The following is a 21,529-nucleotide window of genomic DNA, read 5'->3' on the forward strand; positions in this document are numbered from 1 at the left end:
ATATACTTTCGTTTTACTTCTTTCCCCCAGTGCAGTGTCACTTGTGGACAGGGATACCAGCTAAGAGCAGTGAAATGCATCATTGGGACATACATGTCAGTGGTGGATGACAATGACTGCAATGCAGCAGCTAGACCAACTGATACCCAGGTAAATTTCCTTTGTCAAAATCAGTTATTGGCTTTGGGCACTGATGCCAAAACTTCCCAGGAGCTCAGTCAAAACTGAAGTCCTTTCATAGTTAAGTATGTAGGTAGAGGAAACAGTAGACTAACTAAATTGTTCTGGATTTACTTGTTAAATTCTGGATCTAATATTTGATGTACCAGTTTTGTTCTTCTCTGCTTATTGGAATTGTATGTAGGCTTGATTCTGATTCTTATTGGGTGGCAAAGGTTGACTCTTTGGGCTGGTTTGCTTGAACTCAGACTTTTTTAATGATTTCAATGTAGGGTTTGGCAAATAGTATCATATGTTCAGGCTGCATGTGCTGGAGCTGGCTTGTTCTGGCTCACAAGCGATGGTTGGTAAATTTTCAGAAATTTTGCAAGCTGGTTGTTAAATTCAGCCGTTATTAAAAATTGAAAATAAAAACCTGTAAATAAATAGATGATATTAAAACTTAAGTTGAGAAGTACTTTTCCCTTTCTAATTATTTTCCTGTAGTTCACTCTCATTTGCATTGCATTTGTACATATTTGCAAGGTGGAAATACTGTATAGTGGTGAGCTACTGCACATCCCTTTTTAACTCTGTTCATTGATATCAAGTTGGTAGCTTGAAACTGGCCATGGTGAGAGTACTTACACCACAGAAATCAGTAGGTGCTGTAATTCAGAGTTTAATTGATTGTTGTATTGATTGTTTAGACTCAAAAAAGTGAGGGAACAAATGTTAATAATGCAGACTAAACTTTTAAAAGTCTTATGTCTGCAGCTGTTATGTTGTGAATAGCATAAAAAAATAAGGAAATATTTTTCTGGTATTTGAAAATTATTTGCTGGTTCAGCAAAGAAATTGTTCATGTCATCGGGTGAGTGAGCAAAGTTCTGACATACATCTTCATTGTTTCTCTTTCACGATACTCTTAAGTGTAAACAAAATATCAACTGACATTCATGTCAGAACTACACTTGTCCAGCAATGACAACCATCGTTCAGCCACAGATTCAAGAGTTCAGCAAAAACAACAAAAGTATTCTGTAAGAATCAATGGCTCTATGAAATTTAAATTAAAGAATTGTATATTTTATTGTTATTTGTAAATTTTATACTACACATTCTTTATATCAGAAAAGCTTATAATAAACAAGCATATATATACATGCATAGGTGCATGTAATGTGTGTGTATGTATATATGTATATACACATACATATCTGTACACACGCATAAGCACGCCTTGTTTCTCGAGAGAGCTAGTTGGTAATCATTCACCAGCACATTATTCCATGTGGACCTTGATTTTGGCATCATTTGTGTAAGGAGAATATGTAAAGGGAAGACTGGGGTTTGCAGATCGGCTATGCTAATTGCAGAAGACAGGATTTGAACCCAGACTACACCCAGAAGTTATGCTCTGAGGCCCCATCTGGCCACTGTACTGCCTCGGCTCTGAGTGCCCTCAGTCTGCTACTTGGCAACATGTGTTGTTGATGGATGCAGAGTCTCAGAAAAGGAAATGAATATGGCAGTGTTGTTCATGCTGTCATTGCTGATCAGTTAACCAAACACCGCTTGTGACTTGTGTCATCTTTATTTTTTTTATTGAAATGTTCCAACCCACTGCATGATAAATGCCTGGGAATTAGCTGCAACATCTAAACACAGAGAGAGTAAGGTCTTAGCGACTCCCTTAGAGATTCACAACATACGTTTCTAAGTTATTCAGTAATATCCATGGACGACTGACTATAGTATAGGGCAGCTCTTGCAGCTGCAGCATGTGAATAAATTTTTCACTGTGCGACAAGTTCCCTGTGCCATTCTTTGGACCCCAGGCAGAGGAGTAGGCAAGGTCTGAACCAAATAACAGAATTTCCTGTTCAATTGGTAAACTTCCTAAAGTCACTTCAGCACTGAGCCTCCAGCACTTTGCACTGTGCCCGGGCATCCTGGGCATTTAATGAGTATGTATTTAATCCAAGAACATTTGATAACCGCTGAGGCTGGGAATGATTGTGAACAGGTGTGTACTTCCGATTTCCCATTTGGAAATCTGGGAATATTACCTACGCATGGATAACCTCAATCCATCATAGGAACTGCCTCTGAGTGATTGAGGGGTGTGATATAAATTCTAGGCTTTGTGATATTGAATACACCTCTTGTGTCTAGAGTTGACCTTCGTCGGGGCCTCAGGAGCTATCTGCGGGTACACTCGGAAAGCAAGTTCATGGTTAGCAAAATCTGATGAGGAAGTGAATTGAAATGTAGGAACAGAAACTGGCTTGCAGAATGTTTGAAAAAATTAACAGTTAATCATTTTAAAAGGGTACGCTGCTCTTTCCTAAATTGTGTGTCATTTTACAATACCTTCTTCACACAGACAGCTAAAGAAATGTGGTTTTGAATTAAGGCACCCACAAAGGGACTCAGATTATATCGCATTTCACAGTTGAATTTGTCGTTGGGGCTGAGAGGTGTCACGTGACTCGCCCCAAATCACCCAGAAGCCTGAGATCTTAGAATTCTTAGTCCTTATATTTGTATACGCCATGACTGAAAGGTAACTTTGGCTTTTTCTTCCCGTCCGCGTCTAGGACTGTGAATTACCGTCTTGTCACCCTCCCCCCGCTGCCCCGGAAGCAAGGAGAAGCACACACAGTGCTCCAAGGACCCAGTGGCGATTTGGGTCTTGGACACCAGTAAGAACGGAATAAGTAGAGAGGGTGGGAGGGAAGGCAGACGTTCTGACACGACTTGAGAAAGTAGGTTTCTATGCAGTGAGTGACTGTTTCAGATAACATTTCTGCATTGTTTTATTCCAACACACAGTGCTCAGCCACTTGTGGAAAAGGTACCCGGATGAGATATGTCAGCTGTCGGGACGAGGATGGCTCTGTGGCTGACGAGAGTGCCTGTGCAACCCTCCCTAGGCCAGTGGCAAAGGAGGAATGTTCTGTGACCCCCTGTGGGCGGTGGAAGGCTCTGGACTGGAACCCGGTAAGCAAGTGAATTCTTTGGAATTGGGAGAGGACTGGGGGAGCTGTAAGGAGGATGACTAGTCGTGGGTCCCCAAGGTCAACGGGCGCTGTTTTATAATTGGACTTGGTTGTGAGATATTCTTCTCCGCTTATGTGCAGCTGGTATGAATCTTGGCCAGATGTGCGAGAAATGCACATTTTTAAAAAATGTGTAAGTCAACTTACAACCCCTTAAGCCCACATCCTGTTGGGCTGGTTGGAAAATGCAGTCTTAACTGAGCCAAGTCACATTAGAATGTAGTAGGCTTGTGGAGTACCAGAAGTAGCAGGGAGAAGTGGGGGGAGTAAGGGGAGGGCCTCAACTTGCATCTGGATGCCTCCTGCATCCCATGGTCCCTTCAAGTCCTGTGCCTCTGGCTTCCCTGCCGAGAGGGAGAAGCAGGAACCCTCAGGCAATGCTGGGGACCCAGCCTCCTGTGCACACCAGGAACCACCTGCGGACTTTTATAGAAGTAGAAAAACCCTTGTGTTCAGGTAACTCCTGCTTTCTGCCTTGCAAAAGCTCCCGACTCCAGGAAATACAGAGCTTAGGACAGGTGAAGAGAATGGAGATGAATATCTCAATAAATACCATAATACATATATGAAATGTGAGAGCTGGTTTCAGAGAGAGCTGTGTAAAAATCCCGACATTGACATTAACTGGCTGCATGACCTTGAGCAGTCTGGTGTTAGTCCTTGAACCTCAGTTTCTTCTGCTCTTAAAAGAGGCCAAAAAGAATATCTATCTTATAAGGCTGTTGTAAGGATTATTTGAGATTGTCTGTTAAATGCTTAGAACAAAGAAGGTGCTCAGTAAATGGTAGATAATCTCACTCTCACGCCCTGAGCTTCCAAACATACACACGTACATCTATCAGATCCATCTGTCTACTCACCAGGTATTCAGAAAGAGCACTGACTGACAAATAAGAAAGTCCTTGCCTTTATGAAGATCATTCCAATGGCAATTCCAGTCAATGAGCAAATAAAGGTATAAATATATGATATAGCACCAGATACTGATACGTACCAGAAAAAAGGTCAAACACAGTAATGGCAGAGAGAAAGAGGTGATATGCTTTTAGACAGGGTGGTCAAAAAAGGCCTCACATTGCATTGAGCAGGGCTTGCATGGAGTGAAGCAGTGAACCACATGGATATCCATGTTGTACAGCAGAAAGTAGAGCAGCTGCAAAGACCCTCAGACGGGGGTGTTGTTGGCCTGCTCAGAAAGCATCCATAAGGCCCATGGGGCTGGAGTGCAGTGTGGAGAGTGATAAGAGATGTGTCAAAAGGGTAGCCAGGGGCTTCCCTGGTGGCGCAGTGGTTGAGAGTCCGCCTGCCGATGCAGGGGACGCGGGTTCGTGCCCCGCTCCAGGAAGATCCCACATGCCATGGAGCGGCTGGGCCCGTGAGCCATGGCTGCTGAGCCTGCGCATCTGGAGCCTGTGCTCCACAACGGGGGAGGCCACAACAGTGAGAGGCCCGCATGCCACCACCAAAAAAAAAGTAGCCAGTGGCCACATCATGAAGGGCCTACTAGGTCAAGGTAAGGACTGTGGACATTATTCACAGTGGATTGGGAAGTCACTAGGTGAATGACATGATCTGACTATTGTTTGCAAGGGTCATGGTTTATGATATGTGGATAACAGGCTTGGGTTGGGAGGAAGGCGTCAAGATTACAAACAGGAGCCCAGCTGAAAGGCCACTGCATCCTGGCAAGGGAAGGCGGTGGCCTGGACTAGGGAGGTGATGGCTGAGATGGTGGGAAGTGGCTGATGGGGATGTATTTTGCATACTGGGCCGACAGGGCCTCTGCATGAAAATGACCATGAGGTGGGAAGAAAAGAGACGGGGAGATGCCAGGGGTTTGGGCCTGAACGACTGGCTGAACCACCCTTTCTCTTTCTGAATGTCCATTGTAGTGCTCTGTGACGTGTGGGCAAGGGAGGACCACCCGGCAAGTGGTCTGTGTCAACTACAGTGACCACGTGATCGATCAAATCGAGTGTGACCCGGATTATATCCCAGAAACCGACCAGGACTGTTCCATGTCACCATGCCCTCAGCGGACCCCAGACAGTGGCCTCGCTCAGCACCCTTTCCAAAACGAGGGTTATCGCCCCAGGAGCGTCAGCCCTAGCCGCACCCACGTGCTCGGAGGAAACCAGTGGAGGACTGGCCCCTGGGGAGCAGTGAGTATTCCCTGAAGGCTTTGCGAATTTGCTTTCTTCTCTTTCATTTGATATAGTGCTTGGAGGGAAACAAACTAGAAACACCTCTGGAGCATATTTATGTCAGAAGGGATTGACGCTGTGCATTTTCATTTGTTGAGGTTAATTGCAGTCCCAGAAGAGGTGTCACTTGAGACAGTCTGCCCGCACCTCTAAGCTACCTTAACTGGGTGGAGGGGAGGGGGTGTCACTGCTGGATGATTTGATCAGACAGCTTCCTGGAAGGTAATGTGAAGCTGTGATGATTGATCCTGGAGGTGGCAGGCAGCTCTTACCTGAAGGAAAATTAAAAGGGCAAAAGAACTTTTCTGAAAGGGAGTTTTTAATGAAAGTCATTTTCCTTCTTGCTATTTTCCCGATGAGTGTAGTCTTGACGTGGCACAATTTCTATGCCATTTGTAGTAGTAGATCATTGTCATGGATTAGGAGAGAAGGAGTAGGCTGGGTAAAATCTGTGCTTAGAGGGAAAATTCCGTAACTGAATGGTTATCAGCACAGGCTTTAAGGAAAGATGCCTCTGTTTGATCCAAGGACTTGCACTTTCACATTTTGGTGTCTTTGGCAGGTCCCCTCTCCTCTTTGAGCCTGTTTCCTCATCTGTGAAACAAAGTTAACAGTAACTCCAACTTTCTTGGGTTGTCGTAAGAATTAAATACAACGATGCAAATAACGTGTTTTACACTCTGCCCACCATCGTGAAAATTTAATAAATGTCGATGATTATTTTTATTGTTATCGTTATCTTTGTCCTTCAAATTAGGAAGACCTTGACAAATAATATTTAGCTAGCATTCAAAGGAAAAATATGCTCTCGAAAGTTTCAGAATTTTTATTGAATAACTTTCCAAAAAATAGTTTTATTGTGGAATACTGGACATGTCTAAAGGAACTTCAGGAGGGGTAGGTAGTAAGAGACCCTGGGGAGGTATGGGGAGTTTGGTGTTTATTAATCACTCATGAAGTCTTCTTTTTAATTGTTTACTATTTATTTCCTTCTAGTACTGTTAATTGTGTTCAATTATTTCTGGACTAAAAAGCATTAGAAGGAACCTGTCGGTTTCCCACCATGGTTATGTTTCAGTAAATTAGGTTTACTTTCCTGTGAATGCAGATAGCCACTGAGTGTTTTCACACACTGCACCTGTTGGTTGTAAGCAGAACATCTGCCTGGGACCTTCACCACCTCTTTCTCCTCCCTTACTTCCCACTTTGAGGCTTCCTTTGCCTGGGTTAGAAGAAATTTGGGTTCTGAGAAATTAAAGGGTGATCAAGAGAGGTCATCACTGAGTGTCCCATGATTTTTCCAGTGGAAAAAATTCACAACTCCAACATGTGTATTCTAATGATAACACTAGAACTTAAAAAAAAAAAGGCACTGAAAGCTATTCTTATTTAGGACTACATTTGTGGACAATGCATTCCTTTAAGATTGAATGATTCTGCCCTTGGGCAGAGTTCCCAATTAGGGAGGATTAGGTAACCTTTCTGCAGCAGTGGGCAATACCATTCTTCTCACTGTGCCTGTTTTTTGTTTGGGGATTTTTTTTTTTTCTAAGTTAAGTGAGGCTGAAGGTGGACAATGTGATTTTTCAGCTGTAGGCTGAGGTGCCTGACTTACTCCCAGGAGAGTGTGGCATGTGTATACATCTCTGCGTGGTTCGGGATGCATGGTTCTTCCTGCCTGCCACAGCAGGAAAGGCAGCATAGAACCATGAACACTCGAGAATGGGAATCTAACGTTTTCAGTAGTTTCTGGAATGAGAACCTCATTTTACAGTATATTTTTGCGTAAACCAGAACCTTCTGTAAGTTTTTTGGTGTGTTACCAACTAGGGGTCTCTGGTTGCAAGCAAAAGAAAAGGAATTGATTCCTTCAAGGGAAAGCAAAACAAACAATACTGTTCATTTAGCCCCAGTAGAAACTGGGACCAGAACACCTTCAGGGATCTAGCTAGGGGTTGGCAAATTTTTTCTGCAAAGGGCCAGGTAATAAATATTTTCAGCTATGTGGACCATGCAGTCTCTGTTGCAGCTAACCAGCTCTGCTGTCTTAGCACAAAAGCAGGCATAGACAATGTGTAAACACATGGAAATGGCTGTGTTTCCATAACACTTTAGTTATAAAAACAGCTTGCAGGCCAGATTTGGGCCCCAGGCCAAATGCCAATCTCTGATCTCTAGATGCAACAGTATCTACAGTATAATTTCTTGTTTTGTTTTTTTGGGGGGTTTTTTTTCGCGGTATGTGCCTCTCACTGTTGTGGCCTCTCCCGCTACGGAGCACAGGCTCTGGACACGCAGGCTCAGCGGCCATGGCTCACGGGCCCAGCCGCTCCGCGGCATGTGGGATCTTCCCAGACTGGGGCACGAACCCGTGTCCCTGCATCAGCAGGCAGACTGTCAACCACTGTGCCACCAGGGAAGCCCCAGTATGATACATTTCTTTAAGGAGTTTCTGTCTTAATGAGCCCTTTTCTACTCTGAACCACCCTTGAGTTGCTCTGCTCAGGATTCAAATTCCCAGGAAAGTCTGACTGGCAGCCCGTTCCTCTTACTCCTTGATCAGGGAAATGTAGAGCATCTTAAAACACAGTGCCACTAAGATGACATCCATTGGCAGAGAAATGATTCCTTAAAGGAAAATTGGGCTGCCGGGTGCTAAGGGGAAGTGTAGTAGGCAGATAAAAATACCAGATGTCCATCATCTCTTGCTTCCCTAGTGGCCATTCTCTCTTGTTTTGTTCAGTGTGGATGATAGGTACAGGGTTTGTTCGAAGGAACGTTTACCTGGGAAAATATGGCATCTAAAGAGGACAGGAAAACTGTTAACAAAGTAAGTCCAGAGTGAAATTCTGTAACATGAGAATGGAACTAAGAATCCCTGTTAATCAAAAAATGGCAAAATTGGACCTGGAGAAAGATGATGTACAATACGTCACCTGTGTATGGGAGTATAAAGACCCAGGCCGATGCTGGGTTCAGAACTGTGCAAGCACAAGTTCTAGACTGTATGGCGCAATTGCTTGGCCCCCAGCTGAGCACTATATCTGTTTGGTCAGATTCTCAATAGGAAGCATCTGACTGGTCACTGGGCAGCCAGTAGATTAGTTGACCTTGGATTTGTTATCCTTCCTTGCTCCACTCAGCCATATTGAAGGGAGGGTAGCATGTGGTTTATGGAACTGTTGCTTCTAGAAACGCTAATTGGATCAGGCAGTAGATCCTGTGACCAGCACTATAGGATCTAATAGGGACACAAGTATGACATTGATCCCTTCTGAAGGAGCCTACCATTTTATTGGGACAATAACACAGGTGACATAATAAACAAATAATACAAGATTTTATTATCAAAGGAAAAATTCAAGGGCCAAAATATATATATTCCAAATCTGTTTACAATATGGAAGGTCCTTCCTAATGTTTTAAATTCTTGTCCCCAAACAAAGCCGATTAAAATAATAGTTCTCTGTGTTTCTCACATAATAAGCTGTTTAAAAGTAGAAAACAAATATTTTTAAGTTTCGAGTGAGTGTATCAGAACTCTCAGAGAATAGAGGTATGATTTTTGTAAATCAAACATTACCGGGCTTCTCTGGTGGCACAGTGGTTGAGAGTCCGCCTGCCGATGCAGGGGACACGGGTTCGTGCCCCGGTCTGGGAAGATCCCACATGCCGCAGAGCGGCTGGGCCCGTGAGCCATGGCCACTGAGCCTGCGCATCCGGAGCCTGTGCTCCACAGCGGGAGAGGCCACAACAGTGAGACGCCTGGGTACCGCAAAAAAAAAAAAAAAAAACACTAAATATTTGCTCAGACAGAATTCATAAATCTGTTTTCCTGCTCTACATTTAAAAATTAAACTCAGTATTTTTGAAAATCATTCATAATTTGACCAGCATAGGCAGGGAAATTGAACTGAAGTCCAGTACAATAAGCAAAAAATAAACATTTTCACATCTTTATATGGAAGAAGCCAACCAGCAAGGAGCAGTATTTATGGGTATTTTGAAAAAATACTGGTTTGAGCTGGGGTTTGATAGCACAAATCAGCCATTGGAACCCGGAACTCAAAACAATGTTGCATATGCGGTGGGAGACTTGATAATTCCTGAGAATTGGGTTGCTTGGAGGAATAGGTGGTTGTTTTACAAGCAAACAGATTGTACAAGTTAAGGGTCAGAGTGAAGGAGACTAGCAAACACATCAGGTTTCAAAAGATAAGGAAATTATGGAGAGAAAAAAACACTCGAGATGTAGATAAGTAAGAGAGCTATGAGAAGCTTGTGTGGGAAATTAGCTGAAGGGTGAACATAATTCTATGACAACCGTGAAAGGGAGTAAGCAGTAGGCTCGTGCACCTGAAGAGAGGTCTGTCAATATGGAATTCAAGTTCACTGGGGAATGAAAATAAAGAAGGAAAACAAATCTTGCTACCGTTAGCCTCCGAAGTAGAGGCTTTTGCCAAGGGAGAGACGGGAACGTTACCTGCAAGGAAATGATATGTAAGTGACATTCCGTGATGCTTTCCTTGGGTAATTGAAGGAGTTAGTACAGAAGCTTAATTTCAACAACTGGCAATTCCTGAATCACGTGATTTGACCCCGGTGTTGAAAGGGAGGTTAAATGTTGTTTCTAAATAAGCGCTTGCAGTTTTGAAAAGAAGAGAATCTCCCAGTAGACTGTGGTGTCAGTCAGCACGTCTGTAACCTCTCAGAGGTGCAAAGGATGAATAGGACAGCTTTGGAAATCCCAAGACATGATCACTCATTAGGCATTGATTAAACACCTACTGAGACCTAACCTGCTCAAGGGGGAAGCCGTGTTTCTGCCCCGCAGGTGCTGCTAAGACGTGAACTTTAAACAGCCCCACAGGAGGGAGGTTCTCAGGATTGCTCTCTGTCCATTGTGGACGACTTGAGAATGGTTTCTGCCACATTTGTCTCTGATCCTTCAACCAGCTGCTTTTTGTGTCCCTGAGATGGAGATCGAGGTAGGGATTAACCTGTTGACTGATGTCTGCTGTGTTCAGTGTTCCAGTACCTGTGCTGGTGGGTCCCAGCGGCGCGTTGTTGTGTGTCAGGATGAAAATGGATACACCGCCAACGACTGCGTGGAAAGAATCAAACCCGATGAGCAGAGATCCTGCGAATCTGGCCCTTGCCCTCAGTGGGCTTATGGCAGCTGGGGAGAGGTGAGAGCAAACTCCACTTATACATCCTTTGGGAAAAAACAAACACCAAACAGTGTTATTGTTCATAGTTTATTTGAAGGAAAGAACTAGCTCTAGTTAAAGCTTCTTGATTTCAGATTAACTAGGAGAACAGTCTTAATTCTGGACTATTTTAAAAGTGCATTTATTACCAAGTAGAGACAGCTTGACTGCATAGGAGAGAAGAGTTAGGAAAGAATGCAGATAAAATGCTACTTTAAATGGTTAACCTCTGCTGATTAAAACATGGGTGCTTTTAAAGTGATTGAAAATGTGTGTTAAATCAGTCAATGGAAATTTTGCCATCTTCTTCATAGTTTTGGGGTGTTTGTGATGCACCCTTGTTCCCATGGCATCGTGTCTCCTAATATTTCAAATCCCTGATGAACCAGAATGAATAGGAGCTGTTATTCCTATCAAAGGTGATGATGCATTTTAATGGTAGAAATGAATAATTAGCTGTATAGTCTCAAATAATAAAATTCTTCAGCTGTTACCTTTTAAGAATTGCCTGCTATGACCAATGAAAGGCAATAGAATATTTGGAGCAGACAAAACTGGGTCCCATTCCCAGGCCTGGCTCTTACAAGCTTTGTGGCTTTAACAAATAATATAACTTTGCCAAATGTCTGTATTCTCGTCTATAAATGGGAATAATAATGGCACTCACTTTACAGTGTTCACATCTATTATATGAGATAGTGCGTGTCAAAAGCCTAGCCCATAGCCTTCAATCACAGTTAACTGCTTTTATAATAATGATAATCAGTATTATTACTCCCAATAATACTGATTAGCATTACTATTATTATCGAATGGGGTTTTAGGCCACTATCATGTGTAGGACTTAGATGCTTATTGTTTTGTATTTAATTAACAAAGAATATATCTCCCTACTCTTGAATCCACAGGGAGAACCCATATTTAGAGTTTGTTGAGTTGTTCTGTCTTGACTGTAAAATTTATAAAATAACACACGAGGATTAACATCGTGGAGACCCCCCCCCACACCCTGCCAAGAGGGGAACAAAGACACATGAGATGGACGGGCATGTTTGTCCACACCCCTGGCTAAACGAAATCACGTGTCCACATTGCATGCTTTCATCCACGTAACCTAGTAGTCATAGGCACTCATAACGGAGAGTTTGTTAACTTTCGGTGATAATACGTCATTCTGGAGGGCTTTGCTGAAAGGCCGGAAGGGGAAGTCAGGTTTGGAGACGTGTGTATTGTGGGTTTCCCAAAACTCCTCGTAAAGTTCTGTCCCTTGGGGCCTGTGCTTAAGCTTCTGTAATTGGATAGAAGCCAGGAGAGTACACGCATTTGCTGGGATGCTGGCTGTCAGCACGGACCAGATCATTCCAAATTCTGTGGGAGATCTGGCCTTGACACAGCAGGGGAACAGTCAGTGTTCCTGGATGTGAGCACAGCGGTACTGTCCAAGAAATACAACTTGTTCCTGCCTGAGAAGTGTGGGTCTAGCCAACAGTCAGAACCTTATCCAATGTTCCCACCACACTGTTTACTCATCCTAGGGGAAAGCCATCATTATCCTCAGATTCAGAGATAACATAAAATATTTGAACGTCAGAAAGGTCTATGGAGACTAGAGTCACAGAATAAATAGACAAAGGTTGGTGACAACTTCTTAGAGGTTGCCAGAAAATAAAACCAGCTAAGTCGTTATTTCCCTTATTTGGTACTGAGTAGTTTTTAGATTTTTGTTTCTTTGATTTTTGGTTTTGAATACCTCAAAAAAAAGCTGTAGTCTTATCCTAGACACCTGCTGTTGAATTGACTTTGATCAAGTGAAACTCTCTTAAGCTCAGTTGCCCCATATATAAAATGCGGCAAATAATTACACTCGCCTCCTGATGAGATAATATATATATAAGCACTTAGTACAGATGAAGAGCTAATGCTCAATAAACAATACGTACCATGAAAGTAGAGGTCTCCGGTCTGCTGTGTATATTACTTTTGGTAACTCAGCTTCATTCTGCCTACAGACTTACCTTGCCTGATGCTGTAATAGAGTCTGGCTAAGACGTTTTTCTTACGGGAAAAGAAAATTTGCCACTGGCTCTTCAGGCAAAATAACTGCAGCCTTCCTTTTTCTTCTTCCAGTGTACTAAGCTGTGCGGTGGAGGCTTGCGGACAAGACTGGTGGTCTGTCAGCGGCCCAGCGGGGAACGGTTTCTAGATCTGAGCTGTGAAATTCTTGACAAGCCTCCAGATCGAGAGCAATGTAACACACATGCTTGTCCTCAAGACGCTGCATGGAGTACTGGCCCTTGGAGTTCGGTACGGCCCTAACTATTCATGTTTGTTAAGCAAAATATGTAACTAACATGCCCAGTTCCAAGGTGTTCTGGGTCACTCCTTTGAGACAGATAATGATCCTCCTCACAAGGGCATCCCTGAAACTGTACTGTTACACAGTCTGCTATTTTCTTCATATTGACATACAACAGAATTAATATTTTTTATGAGATTGCCAAAGTGACTTTACAGGCCTTACAGACTTGTACCTCATACAGGCCTTTGCCAATGCCCAGAAGTAGCATCCTTTCCTATAACTAGACTATATATATTTGTGTGTGTGTGTGTGTGTGTGTGTGTGTGTGTGTGTGTGTGTGTGTGTTTAAGAAACTAAATAACTCCGTGCCGTTATTAAGCTCCAAAGTGATTTAAGCAGACAACTCAAAAGCAGATATTCTTTCCTTTTCTAAGCTGGTAGTTTTGACTTTGGTGGGAAGATACCTGCTTATTGAGGCCAAAGCAATTTTTGATTCAGAGACTATACCTTGCCTCTCTGTGACTCGGGTGCAGCTCTCAACACAATCACCAAAAAGGTTGTGCCCACAAAATTGACTGAAACCATTTGGAAAATTCAAAAGACCAAAAGTGGACTCAGTGACCTGATGCCATTCAAGGCACCTGAAATGTTCTCTCTTCTATCAAGACACAAAGCCTGTTTGAGACCATTTTTTTCTTTGGTCCTAGGCTTCCTTTGCGATCTACTTTTAAATGACATTGTGAGACAGATTCGCCACTGTAAATACTATGCAAACTTCTGGGGCAGCTCTTGGCAAACAGAAGGATAGGCTATGTCAAAATGAGACTGTGGCTAAATTGTGCCATAGGTATGGAGTCATTAGGGCTGTTTCATGTAAACAGAGTAAACGTTCCTGTGAATACATTCATTGCACTGAAGCTGAGTTAATATTATATTAAGTCATTCCCAAAAGCCTTTTTTACTCCATAGGGTTCTGAGGAAAAGTCTTAACCATTCCTAAAACCAACTAAAGAGCAGATTAACTGACCTGACATGGCTAATACCTGTTGACACTTCTAAGAGTTAAGGGTTTCAGTGTCGGAGATTGTGTCTGCAGGTAGAACTCTAGCTGTATAACTACTGTACTTTGTATTAAGTAGAAATCTAGAAGAATTTAGAGCATTATCTCAACTGGTACTATTCAGCTGGGCTCTAAGGATTTTATTCAAGGGCATTTCAGATGTATTGTTCACCCAGAGTGTTTTGTCTGCAATACTGGCTCTCTCCCAAAATGAACATTTTGAAAAAGATCAGAAATAACCTTAAAATGTCAAGAACATCTTCTGACATTCCAGCTTCCCTAAGTCACCTATTACATATTATTTTTCATGAAATTTTCCCTCTTGAGCCCATTATATTTTCACCCCTTTTCACTCAGCCAACACCAATACCACACTGGAGTATATATCAAAAAATCTAGTAGCTTTCTAAAAAGTTGTGTTTCTTTAATATTAACCAAAAAACATCTCCTAACCCTCAGAGGGTAGGTGTGTGTGTATATATAATAATAATATAATATTATGCACTATATATTGTATATACTATATATACAATGTATATTATATAGTATATATACATTAGTTTCCACAGCATTCTCTTTCTTGAACACTTCCTAAACACAGCTTGATTTCTTTTTACACCGGATCCCCACCCTCTCCCACAGATATTTTAAGAGCTTAAGTGCTTAAATTTTAAAATACAATCTGCTAATTAACTGAAGGCTTTAAGTTTTTCTTATTGTAGTTGTTGTTCTTGGGCCTGCACATAGTTTTCTGAAGCACACAGAGAAAAAGAGAGAGAGAGCTTCTAAATGCCCTGTAAGGCACGGGAGCAAATACACAGATTTTGAAAATATTTTTGCTGCCTCTGCGATTTTAATGCTTCCTTTGTAAAGTGATCATTCCTCAAATATATATTCAAATGCCTCTGCAGCCTGGGAGCAAGGGCACTCCTACAAGGCTTTTTATTGTGATGTTTAAAACAACTAAATCAAAAGCGTTTTATTTAAATAGATCCATTTGTAATTTATTACTTAAATTATGTGTGTGAGGGCAGCCTTTTAGAGTCTTACTGTAGGATTTGGATTTTACTTTTATGTTGTCTTTTATTGATGCTTTGGTACAATTTCTTAGTAATTCTAGATTGAAGCATACCTCAGTGAATTGTGTTAACAGCCATAAAGCCACTTCTATGGTGCTTCATCATTGTAACTGAGAGTGACATTAACAACAACAAAAACTGTATTCAAGGTGCTAACATGTTGCTTTCAAGAGAAAGTGAACTCGATTTATTAGAGACCAAGGGTAGCCTTTAGTCCCCCTCCGGCCTTGTTGCTTTCTTTCCCCAAGTACTCCCAAGCTGGAGATAGTGTCGAGAAGCAACTATCGCTGTGTGAGTCCTTTCCAAGGTCAAAATGAAGATAGGCTTGTTCAACAGTTGTTACCAAGGAGCAGTATTTAGGAGAGAAACTCCAAATGGCTGTTAGCGTGGTGTCCAGGCTCTCTAAAATGAAGCTTTTGTGAATGTAGGCTTCAGGTACTCATTTTAAGACCCATAATTCTGGCTCAAGTCACTAGAGATTTAGAATCGTGATTGCGGAAAACACCTTCCCCAGATTTCGTCTTTTCTGTCCTCTTTTGAACGTGTCCTTGCACTCAGACTTGGTATTGTTTTCTTTTTGAAATAAGGTTCTTAACACTGATTTGCCTATTGCATGCACACATCCCGTGACTAGAGGGATAACATGTAAAGAGAGCTGTCAAACTGTAGTGGGAAGTGGGTTAAAAAATCTGTAGCATTCTAGAGTAAGCTGCTTCAAGATAAAATCAAAAAGGTTGCTAGGTGATGTCACCTATCCAAGATGGTCCTCCAGCCTTCCTTTTGGCATTGCCCCATGTATCTGCTTGCTGATTGCCTTGGAGACCATGGTTCTCCTTAGGAGAAATTGCTTGTGTGAGTTTTTCATGCCAAAACCTAAATGTGTTCTCTGAGCCTTGCTTTAGGTGCTTTGGAGTAATGCCTGTCGACCCGAATAATGAGAATTTATGAGCTCACGAAGGAACTGTGCTTTTGTTTCTGCCTGGCCAACTTATGAATTTGTGTCTACCTCATTTTCATATTAAAGTTTGCAGCTTCTGTAGGTAGGAAGAGAAAATGTCTGACATCAGTATTTTATCACCTCACCACATCTATCTCTAGCAAAAATAAAGATTGTAAATATCACTACCATACTTTCCGAATACATTTTAAGCAGCCAAGCCTAGTATTATCTGAATATTTTGAGCAGTACAGATTTCTATATGTTTATATAATAAAGCATATTTATTTTTTCCATGTTATTTAATTTTACATACTATGTTTAAAAATCAGTGTTTATCAGCAGACTGTAAAGGCAAATAGGCTGTGTGCTTAGAAATGCATGTATATGTTTCTTTTGGTTTTAAAAAGACACGTTTTAATTTTGTAAATCCCCTCCAACCTGTACCATCCCTCTCCCAAATCTGAGTTAGCCAAGTGGCAAGCTTTATGTAATTGGATAGTTCAAAATGTGTATTTTAGGGCTTCCCTGGTGGCACAGTGGTTGAGAGTCCGCCTGCCGATGCAGGGGACACGGGTTCGTGCCCCGGCCCGGGAAGATCCCACATGCCGCGGAGCGGCTGGGCCCGTGAGCCATGGCCGCTGAGCCTGCGCGTCCGGAGCCTGTGCTCCGCAACGGGAGAGGCCACGACAGTGAGAGGCCCGCATACCACAAAAAAAAATGTGTATTTTAAAGGAATACTTTAAAAAATATTTCTGGATTGGAAATGATGCTTAGTGATATAAACAAAAACATACGAGGCCTGATATTTTGTTGGGTTTTTTTCCTACTCTAATACTGTTGTCCTGATTCATTGAGTCTCACCTATGAAATATGGATACTCCATTTATTGAGTTTGTAGATAATGCCAAGGCATAGCCAGAAGACAAAACCAGTGATTAGGAGAAATGGTTCTGAATATGTCAGAGGAGCCAGGTACAGGAAAAAGCTCACCTAATGTGCATCAGTTTGATCATACTTTATTCTTTGTGTTCAGATAACTGTAAAAGACTTACAGCATTTGTCAATTTTGTTTATTTGTTCACCTGCAATACATATCAGAAGCATTTCTTATTAAAGAAAAATAAAGAAAACATAACAGTAACTTGAAAGTTTTAAGAGGACCTGCACTTTTCAAAAAATGATAAATCATAAAGATGACCTCAGATCTCTGCTGAGCCTCCATTTTGCACTGTAGTTTGTTATGGTAACTGGGGGGGGAAAGGACCAAAATAAGGGAGTCCCTATATGTGTTTGAGGGTTTTTTTATGAGGTGCTGAATAAGATAACTTCTCCAAAGCAGGTGATCGTAGCTAACGTTTACTGAGTATTTACTATGTACCAAGCCAAGTTAAGCAGATCTGTGTCACATTTAGCCCCCATGTTACCCTGTTGAGAGAGGTGTTTTTATGAATCCATTTGACTGTGTGATAATCTTCTTTAGTGATACAACTTCAATGTCAGTATACCTTTTTTTGTTTTTCTCCCCTGGGAGAAAGAAGGATTTATTACTTGTAGCCAGTAAGGAGAACACCAGGGATCTTTTCCAAAGCAGTGTCTCCTAATGTCCTCTTTGTTTTGGCAGAAAGAAACAGCGCATGTTCAGAATGAATTTTTTAAACTCCTGCTTATATTCAATAAAAGGATATGCCTAAAACTCACACTCCATCTAGACTCAACGTTATTTAGCTAATTGCTAAATTGCCCCTTTGACTCCAGCAATAGGAAATCTAAATTTATAACTTTTACTGGTAAATTCCCATAACCGGCATCTGTGAACACTTCAAACAACTGATTATGTTTAGGGAATGGCAAAACATCTCTCTTTTTTATTTTAAAAATATCATAATAGCCAGATTCGGAGGATGATATAAAGATTTGGGCTATAAGGAATATCACATTAAATGTGTATGCATTTTTATATAAATATAAGGTTTTTTTTTCTTTACTAATGAAGACAGATCTTAAACATACTTCTAGTGTCTTTTAAGAAAGAAGTAAGAGGGCTTCCCTGGTGGCGCAGTGGTTGAGAGTCCGCCTGCTGATGCAGGGGACACGGGTTCGTGCCCCGGTCCGGGAAGATCCCACATGCCGCAGAGCGGCTGGGCCCGTGAGCCATGGCCGCTGGCCCTGTGCGTCCGGAGCCTGTGCTCCGCAACGGGAGAGGCCACAACAGTGAGAGGCCTGCATACCGCAAAAAAAAAAAAAAAAAAAAAAAAAAAAAAGAAAGAAGAAACACATTATTTGCCTCTATCAATATGGAGTATAAAAAATAAGATAGGTTTTTTTTAATGAAAACATTATGACATATGAAATTACAAAGTTTATTTGAACTCCGGGTAGATTAAGACTCTATAAACCACTCATCTCACATGTGCTCCAAAAAAGCAAAACACTGGTCTGCATCTGTTTCATTGGAGATAAAACTTAGCTGGACTTTTTTTTTTTTTTTTCCTCCGTATTTACAGTGATTGTATGCCTATCAGAGATTCTGTTCCTGCTTTCTGACAGCTGATATTTCATGATAGCTTGACAGATTTCTGTTTTTACAGTCTTAAAAAGTCCAAAGGTGGGGATGGGGGCAAGGGTAGGAGAGACATTAGACCCTGAGAAGGAGTGAGGTCCTCCCCCTGACTCAGGTCAGTGAGTTGCCCTTCTGGAATGGACAGGAATGGAAACTTTGGAATGTGGAGTGGGAGGTAGAGGCTGAGTCCAGGTCTAATTGGCTGGGAGGGAATCCTGATTATTAAAGGCAGTTGAGGAAGATTTATGAGGAGGGCGTAAAAGACTGTGGGTCATTCCTTTTAAAAGAAAAAGTCACTCATTTTTCAGCTAATACTTATTATGGGCCTACTGTGGGGCTAGTCTGTTCTGGGTGCTAAGGATACAGCAATGAACAGTCAGAGGTATTCATTCTAGTGGGGAAACAGAAAATTTGAACACATATAGAACTGACGATTTTTTCCTGGAAGCCTCACTACAACCATAAAAATACCAGTTGCTGTTAGGATATATATATCTTCATGCTGCTAATGATCTTTGTTCAACCGATATAAATTATTGATCTCGTCTTTCCTTTTAAATGTGCAGTTGCTCAATAATTTTCAGTGATAAATGCCCTCTCACTGATGGCATGGAACCTTTCAAAACCTCCTGTCAGAAAACTTATAAAAATAAATTGGGGAGAGAAGCCCTATGTCAGCATGTAATGGGTCCCTATGTAGGATGCCCTTGCATCTAACATGTACCATCCTCTTGTCATTCTGTTTTGCACCATTGTTTGGGAACACTTTAGTGGGTGTTCCCTGACAGCTGGGCATTGAAAAAGTAGCACAGGGAGATCAGCTCGGTGCTTTGTGACCACCTAGAGGGGTGGGATAAGGAGGGTGTGAGGGAGACACAAGAGGGAGGGGATATGGAGATATATGTAAACGTATAGCTGATTCACTTTGTTATACAGCAGAAACTAACACAACAATGTAAAGCAATTATACTCCAATAAAGATGTTAAAAAAAAAAAAAAAGAAAAATACAATGGTCAAAAAAATTAAAAAAAAAAAAAAAAAAAAAAAAAATGGTCAAACCCAAAAAAAAAAAAAAAAAAAAAGAGGCTTTTAGAACCAGCTGTCTTTAGGGTAGTAACTCCAGGGCCTCCACATAAAAGCAGCTGTTAAAACAAACTCTCCTGTTTTGCATCTCAGAGTTCAAGTTCATCATGGCAGTAAGTTCAGTTAAGGAGAAAGAATGTTTATGTGTTCTGTGGGTCGAAAGGGCAAGGTGTAATGATGCTTTTTAGGAGAGGGCAAAAATGGACAACGCCAGGTAGCCACCTTGTAGAAGCTTGAATTCCAAGAGACCATTCCCTCTTTGAAGGAGAAGTTTCAAGAAGGCAACTTTCATATTCCCTGAGCCCTGTAGGTAAAGGTTGAGTAGATTAGGTTTAAGGAGCTGTCTCAGAGACACTTCAGGAGAATCAGAGCTGAGGCTGTGTCTCCTCCGTCACTATAATTGCCGTCATTTAACTTTGCCTCCCCAGTGTTAAGAAAACCATTATGGTTTATTTCATGTTCATACCCTGCACTGATGCACTCAGAAATTAAAATGTATGTAACGACATTGGCTGCAAATTGGCTGATGATGTCATCAGTTCTCTTTTCTAGCGACCACCTAGAGTTGTGGGGGTTTTTTGCCCCTTTAGGGTGACATCTGAATTAAACTATAAGCCGTACAGGTGGTCTGTTTTTAGAAGCCCTTTTTCATTTATTATCCTCACTCTCAGGTTGTCTATGTACTAAAATGGGAAATAAGTCAAATAACTCTCTCTAAGCCACCTTCTTCTGAGGTATCTCAGAAAGTAGATGAATGGCTTGCTTCAGTTATCTGCAGAAGAGCTGTTTCCCCTCAGTTTTATACAGTGCATTTCATCCCATAATTATTGTGACAGCTTTGACTTTTTATTATAATGGTCACTTACATTTTGGAGCATTTACTTTCTGCTCGAAATTGTGCAAAGCAATTCACTCACATTATCAGATTTAATCTCTTCTACTTGATGAGCTGAACAGCATCAGATAAATTAGCTAGTTGGTTCTAGGTCAAACTGTGGCTGAACCAGGTTCTGAGCTTGGTAACCAAGATATAATCCCCTCATCTTGCTGTTTAGTTGGTGAAGTGGTGAAAAGCTCTGGAAAGAGGATGTATACAATTTAAGATTTTCTGTTTTTCCAGATTGTAACTGCTTGAAACATCCTGGAATTATTGAGCCATTTACAGGTTTTGCTCAGAGCTCTAAAGGGATGAATATGAGAAAACTGTTTTTCTTAAAATTAAACCAGATAAAGAGCAAGATTTGGGCTTTCTAGAAGACTTGGAGGGGAAAAAAGCATGAAGTATTTATTAAGCACACATTAAGTGATATTTCTAACATTTTAATATACAAAGAGAAATAGAATAACTGGAGGTAGATGTTCAGTAGATATATAGGTAATCAGGATGAGAAATTAGGTTTTGGTCAAGCCAGTTAGGGGATTTGTAGATGTTTGTACGATTAGGTTTATTGTAGAATGTGATATGCTGTCTCACTGCAAGTGAATTATGAAAAATGATGAAATTAAAATTTATTAAAAAGTGATCTCACACTAATAACTGTCTGCTTGAAATAAAACACACTAAATGCACTGAGATATCTTCCATACTCTTTCTTGAGCTAAAACTAAGCTACAGGAGTTGAACTCTTCTGGCAATGCTAAGACTTACTCCTTCCCATTGCTGGGACAGTCAACCACTGTGAGTTCTGCCCTTGCATTCACCTCGTTCTTGGCCCCTCGTTCGCCCAAATACTGATGTATTCCTCCATCCATGTGGCAAGTGCATGTTAAGATGTGGTTATGGTTTGGGAGGTGTGTAAGATGAAGTGAGGGAAGAGATGACATTAAAAAAGACGAAACAAAACGTGGTTTTGCTCCCTTTTTCTAACT

At 41.4% G+C, this 21,529-nt stretch overlaps 1 protein-coding gene across 1 annotated transcript in view; it reads left to right on the top strand.

Moving 5' to 3' along the window:
• Positions 1-21,529, top strand: part of ADAMTS9 (ADAM metallopeptidase with thrombospondin type 1 motif 9) — a 172,673-nt gene that overhangs the window by 79,067 nt on the left and 72,077 nt on the right. The window contains exons 23-28 of the mRNA XM_007445670.1: positions 31-150; positions 2,763-2,867; positions 2,998-3,165; positions 5,117-5,386; positions 10,456-10,617; positions 12,766-12,942. Coding sequence (XP_007445732.1) covers positions 31-150; positions 2,763-2,867; positions 2,998-3,165; positions 5,117-5,386; positions 10,456-10,617; positions 12,766-12,942 — 1,002 coding nt within the window. The remainder of the gene's footprint in view (positions 1-30; positions 151-2,762; positions 2,868-2,997; positions 3,166-5,116; positions 5,387-10,455; positions 10,618-12,765; positions 12,943-21,529) is intronic.

Source organism: Lipotes vexillifer, unplaced genomic scaffold (genome assembly GCF_000442215.2).
Source record: "Lipotes vexillifer unplaced genomic scaffold, Lipotes_vexillifer_v1.1 scaffold239, whole genome shotgun sequence".
Taxonomy (NCBI): Eukaryota; Metazoa; Chordata; class Mammalia; order Artiodactyla; family Lipotidae; genus Lipotes; species Lipotes vexillifer.